The 6,206-nt window shown below is 51.8% G+C and overlaps 1 protein-coding gene across 1 annotated transcript; it reads left to right on the forward strand.

The window, feature by feature from the left end:
* The first annotated feature begins 3,071 nt into the window (after positions 1-3,071).
* LOC127311408 (uncharacterized protein At4g22758) lies at positions 3,072-4,089 on the forward strand. The gene is made up of 2 exons (XM_051341833.2): positions 3,072-3,482; positions 3,577-4,089. Exons 1-2 carry the CDS (start codon positions 3,185-3,187, stop codon positions 3,645-3,647), a joined length of 369 nt encoding a protein of 122 aa, XP_051197793.1. The 5' UTR covers positions 3,072-3,184; the 3' UTR covers positions 3,648-4,089.
* Positions 4,090-6,206: the final 2,117 nt, after the last annotated feature.

Consider the following 6,206-nt stretch of genomic DNA (forward strand, 5'->3'; position numbering starts at 1 on the left):
ATTTGCATCTGCTCTACTTATTTCATCATGTTTCCTTTTAATTTTACTGCAAAAGATATACATGTGGGACAAGGGTCTATAATTGGAAGAGATAATATAGAAGAATTTTTCACCCATGTTAGTATGCATGAAGATCTTAAAGATATACCGCTGGCAAAAGCTGTCCCTACCTATGAAGATGCCTCTGTTTGTTTAGTACGCATGATGGAAGCTAGATTTATTAGTCTCAACACCATGATACACCACATGTTTCTTACACTTTCTGATATGGAGAGGGGAGAGAAGAGAGATTTTGTTTTAAAAGTCGTAGTTTTTATTAAGCATAAGAGGCTTGGTATGTTCACTGATTTTAAAAGAACACTTGAAAAGATGGATATGGATAGAATTAAGTTCACTAATAATGTTAATGATGGTGGGGAGATTAAAGCACCAATACCTTGTAAGCTCCTAGCAATGTATGAAGCTCTAGAAAATAATTATGCTTGGCTTGTCCCTGAAAATTTGTTTGATGGGAGTAGCAAAGACCAATGAAAAGGGAGCCGCTGAAACTTATGTATCCAAAATACAATGCATGGTTGAGAAAACTCCAAACCCCGCTGTAGATGCATCATCTTTTGATAATACTTGATACACACTTTCTGCTCCTAGCTGAAAGGCGTTAAAGACAAGCGCTTAAGGGAGACAACCCATGATTTTACTACAGTACCTTTGTTTTATATTTGAGTCTTGGAAGTTGTTACTACTGTAGCAACCTCTCCTTATCTTAGTTTTGTTGCATTGTTGTGCCAAGTAAAGTCTTTGATAGTAAGGTTCATACTAGATTTGGATTACTGCGCAGAAACAGATTTCTTGCTGTCACGAATCTGGGCCTAATCCTCTGAAGGTAACTCAGAAAATTATGCTAATTTACGTGAGTGATCCACAAATATGTACGCAACTTTCATCCAATTTGAGCATTTTCATTTGAGCAAGTCTGGTGCCTGTTAGAAATTCGTCTTTACGAACTGTTTTGTTTTGACAGATTCTGCCTTTTATTTCGCATTGCCTGTTTTGCTATGCTTGATGGATTTCTTTGTTCCATTAACTTTCAGTAGCTTTGTGCAATGTCCAGAAGTGTTAAGAATGATTATGTCACCTCTGAACATGTAAATTTTGATTGTGCACTAACCCTCTAATGAGTTATTTTGAGTTTGGTGTGGAGGAAGTTTTCAAGGGTTAAGAGAGGAGGATGATACAATATGATCAAGGAGAGTGAAAGCTCTAAGCTTGGGGATGCCCCGGTGGTTCATCCCTGCATATTTCAAGAAGACTCAAGCATCTAAGCTTGGGGATGCCCAAGGCATCCCCTTCTTCATCGACAACATTATCAGGTTCCTCTAGTGAAACTATATTTTTATTCCATCACATCTTATGTATTTTGCTTGGAGCGTCTGTATGTTTTTTGTTTTTGTTTTTGTTTGAATAAAATGGATCCTAGCATTCATCTTGTGGGAGAGAGACACGCTCCGCTGTTGCATATGGACAAATATGTCCTTGGCTTTACTCATAATGTTCATGGCGAAGGATAATCTGCTTCGTTAATTGTTATATGGTTGGAAACGGAAAATGCTACATGTGGTAATTGGTAAAATGTCTTGGATAATTTGACACTTGGCAATTGTTATAGAACATGTTTAAACTCTTGCATCATGTACTTTGCACCTATTAGTGAAGAAATACATAGAGCTGGATTGCGAGTCCGTCCCACAAAGCGAGCTCGTTGAGCTCGTCCTGCTCGCTGTTGGCCAGTGCCATGGCAATGGCCTCCTCATCGGAAATGTCCGGCGGCTGGGTCTTCGGATCCCACGCCGACCCGCCGTCGTCGTGGTCGTACTGTGCCATGGTCACGTCCTCGTCCTCGTCGCTATCCTCGTCCGCGTCCTCCTGGTCGTTCTCTTCTTCTTCTGCGGCGATCTCGCGCTCGAAGTAGTCTACGTCGGCGAGGTAGCCAGCGCGGCGGCGCGCGTCGAACTGCCACGACCTGAATGAAATTCAATTGTAGGAGTTCAGCGCGTACGCTGGATCCTTCCGCAGATCCGGCTGCAAGATCGCTCGGCGGCGGCGCACCTCGTCCCGCCGCTCTCAGCCCTCGCGCGGCACGTGGGAACCGGCACGCGCCTCTAGTTGAGGTACCAGCCCCCTCCCGATAAGTTCGTGTCCGGCCATGGTACCGGCCGGTTTCCTCCCATAGCTGCCGCGCGAAGTCGACGTGGACGTACCGGCCGACCCGTGCCTTCTTGCCGGACCGCGAGCCGCTGGACTCGTGGTTGTTCTTGGTCTTGCGGAACGGCCAGCATTTCTTCCCCATGGCGTCGGTGGGGTGGATACCGTTGGATGTGGCAATGGTTTGGTCGGGGAAATGGCCGTTGGCAGCGTCCCTTTAAGAGGCTCGGACGCCATCTTGCCTTCAATGGCCCGCCACTGCATCGCCGCCTCGCTGCGCACGCTCGCAGAAGCCAAGGCGCGCCATTAACACGGCCCTGCAAAGGCTGCAGCGCGCCGCTCGCAAGTAATGCCGCGGAAGACGATGCAGTTGTGTCCCTGCTAGGCGAGCCCGTGCGAGGACCGAGCGGACACTTTGTGTGTCCGCTCAGCGTCCGCAGAGACGCAAACCTAGCGCATATTTGGGCCAGGTTTGCGTCTCCGCGGACCCGGTCACTATGCGTCACCCGCTGGAGGTGGTACCAGATGTATTTTCGATCACGGCGGACACAAACGGTCGCTCGGTGTTCGTTGCGTCGCGGCGCTCGAGATGCCCTAATTCTAAGAACCGAACACACCCCTGGTAGTAGCAAAGACCAAGCACGGTAGACCATGTGCAGCAGGCATCGCCTCCCCCGGTTGAACGCAGCGCCGTCCCCGTCATGGCGCGCGTAATCCCTCCATTCGTGGCTTCGTATCGTGCGTACGTGCCGCCTCGCTCATGGCTCCACCTGCACCCCGTTCATTCGTCTCCAGGCATCTCGCGATCAAAACCATATCGATTTCGTCCACGAGCACGCACGCACGGGCGTGTATATATGTATGGTTGTCAGTGCAGAAACATCGACAGGACGCGGCGCCGGCGTAGCAAACGTACTAGTGGACTAGAGGGTAGCTAGCATATCTATCGATCCATCGTCTCCTTTCACCCTTCGCTGTCGCCATGAGGACCTCCGTGGTGCACGCGCCGGCCGGAACGGCGCTGCTGGGCCACCCGCTGGCGGTGCTGGCGGAGAGGCCGGCGCCGCGGCTGACGCGGCTGCTGGTGAACGTGACGGTGGAGCGGAGCCTGTGGCCGGTGCACGTCGTGCTGGCCGCCGACGCCACCGTGGCCGACCTCGCGCGCGCCGCCGTCGCCGCCTACGTCGCCGAGGCCCGCAGGCCGCCGCTCCCCGCCGACGCCAAAGACTTCGAAGCGGCCGCACGGTTCGAGCTGCATCTCTCCAAGTACTCCCTCGACGGTAAGAGAACCTCGTTCGATTTCTCAAACTGATCTCCCGTCCACTGAATCAATCGCTCATCGCTGACGCGATGGATTCTTGGTTTCTTGTGCAGCGCTGAACCCTGACGAGAAGGTGCTGGATCTTGGGTCTCGCAATTTCTTCCTCTGCGCCAGAAGATTCTGATGGATTACCCTGTAGAAGACCATGACCAGATGCTTCTTCGGCAGGAGTATCTCGCGCCGGCGCCTCCACAGTCCACAGTACGTCTCACCTTGAAGAGACGTAGAGAAGATACGTGCCGCGCGCTTCAGCATAGTTTCTACGACATTGCAGGCCTGCAGCACCACATAGCAAGACGATGCGAAGAGAATAAAAGAGCATGAACAGAGAAACATGACAACGATGTGCTTAGTCCTTTTTGACACCGAATCAGTTGAACTTGAACTGAACACGAATGCATGCTTTCGACAGGCAAGAAGAAAGAAGAGAGAACTTCCTTATAGCTCGGTCGGTCGTGTGTGCTTGTCTTTTTAAACAAGTGAATAATTCTCACTCGATCCAGAATTAACTTTTAGTTTAGACAAACTGAATCTCAGCTGTATCAGTTTGATCTATTTTTTTCTCAGTTGCAACACATGTTAAGCCTCCAATCGCCTAGGTCACTTTTCTCCTCCTCGAAATAGGCTTTCGCCCCGCTATATTAATATAGCAACCACGATACAACAAGCATGCTGGGGCCGCAGCACAACCAAGCCCAAAGGAACCAACAGAGAAAAAAGAAAAAGAAAAGAATGCCAACACCGGCAGATCGACAAGAACGAGGACAACCCGCCACCGCTGCGCCTCCCGGAAAAGTCCTACCACACTCCTAGCACTCCGAACTACCGTGTACCAAACAACACCTTCAACAAGGAGGACGACGATGACGCCGCTGCTGTCCGGACTAATCCTAGGGTTTCCCCCGGTCCACGGAGGGGATTGGGCGGGATACACCCGCCGCCCTCCAGGAAGGCAAGGCGGCGCCTTCGGGCGTCACCGCGACGGCGTCGGCAAAGCCAACAAGGATTTCTCCCAACCCCAACACCACCACCCCGTTCATCCGAAGTGCTCCGCCCAAACAACCGCCCACAAGCATGCGCCACCACGATCTTGACGTCATCCTCGCTGTCTCCCCGGTGGTCCTCGACGCAGGGCCTAGGACAAGGTGACCGAAGATGGCAGGGCCGGGGGAAGCAACACCATATCATAGCGGGAGGGAACTACCTCCACCGCAATCGCGGGAGCCGACCGGACATGGCAGCACGGGACAACCAGGCCCGCCTGGCCCGGTACGCCCACGCCGCCAAGCTGCTGCTAGCCGGCCATGGCGCCGCCGCCACCCTGCCACCACCGCCCCAGCACCACCAGAACCCAGGAGCACCGCCGCCGGTCAGGGGGAGCTACGGCCCGCCCAGCCCAGATGGGGCCCGAACTGGCCCAGATCCGGGCGGAGCAGGATCCGCCGCCACCACCCTGGCCGCGCCGTGCCGTCGCCAACGGCGACGCCGCCGCACCTCCGACTACCCCAGCGCGCGGAAACCACGCCGCTGCGCCGCACCGCCGCCGCCCGAGTCCACCGCCGCCGTCCCGAGGCCCCCTCGCCTCTGTCAAGTCGCGGGTAAAGTCCGACCCGCCACCGCCGGCACCGCACGGGCAAGGCCCGGCGGCTCACGCCGACGGCGGCGGAAGGGGAGAGGAGGGGAGGGGGCTAGGTGCGGGTCGCGGAGGTGCGCGCCCGGCCGCCGCAGGGGGGCGGCGCGGGTCGCGAGAGGGGCTAGGTCACTTTTCTTAACTGCAGTTTCTATGTAAATCTCAGTTACAGTTTCTATGTACATCTCAGTTAAAACTCATGTGTAACTGAAAATCTCAATTTTAACTCACGTTGTAATTGAATGATCCGGATACAACCATTAGATTAGGATGGGTGTGTGTGATGTGAATAGGGGCTTATACAAAGTTACCGCTTTAAAGGATCATGAATTGAAATTTTAAGCAAAGCAGAAAACATATCGAAACAACGGCAACATACTTGATGAATTCCACGAGTGTCCTACATGATCGTACAATTACTTCGGGAAGTTTCTAAAAATAAGTCTATAGCCCATCATAAATTTAATAACGCCAACATTGGTGAATGATACAAGATGATGTTGAAACCAGCTTACAAATAATTCTCACGCACGCACCGAAAATCACGACTACAAAATAAGCTAAAAAGCGACACAAGCATGTCTACTCAAAGAAAACCTAATGGGCACAGAGTCCAAATCAAACTTGGACAAAGAAATGACGACGAAGATGTGACACCATTCGTAGAAATTGAGTCATTGGCGAAGAAGGAAAGAACGTCCATGCCGGCACAAGAACGCCACCGCGACCACACACTACCAGATAGAAGGGGACCACTATCCCCCAGGACGAGAGGTGCCAACTCCGGCAGGCAAAGGCTCTCCCTAGAGCTCTGATACGTCTCCAACGTATCGATAATTTCTTATGTTCCATGCTACTTTATTGATGATACCTACATGTTTTATGCATACTTTATGTCATATTTATGTATTTTCCGACACTAACCTATTAACAAGATGTCGAAGAGTCAGTTGCTGTTTTCTGCTGTTTTTGGTTTCAGAAATCCATCCTAGTAAGGAAATATTCTTGGAATTGGACGAAATCAACGCCCAGGGGCCTATTTTTCCACGAAGC

This window comes from Lolium perenne, chromosome 7 (genome assembly GCF_019359855.2).
Source record: "Lolium perenne isolate Kyuss_39 chromosome 7, Kyuss_2.0, whole genome shotgun sequence".
Taxonomy (NCBI): Eukaryota; Viridiplantae; Streptophyta; class Magnoliopsida; order Poales; family Poaceae; genus Lolium; species Lolium perenne.

What these genes read in the sequence shown, in the direction of transcription:
- LOC127311408 (XM_051341833.2), top strand. Translation starts at nt 3,185, where the DNA reads ATGAGGACCTCCGTGGTGCACGCGCCGGCCGGAACGGCGCTGCTGGGC. An exon ending in CTCCAAGTACTCCCTCGACG is followed by an intron (nt 3,483 to 3,576) that starts GTAAGAGAACCT and finishes TTTCTTGTGCAG; the next exon opens with CGCTGAACCCTGACGAGAAG.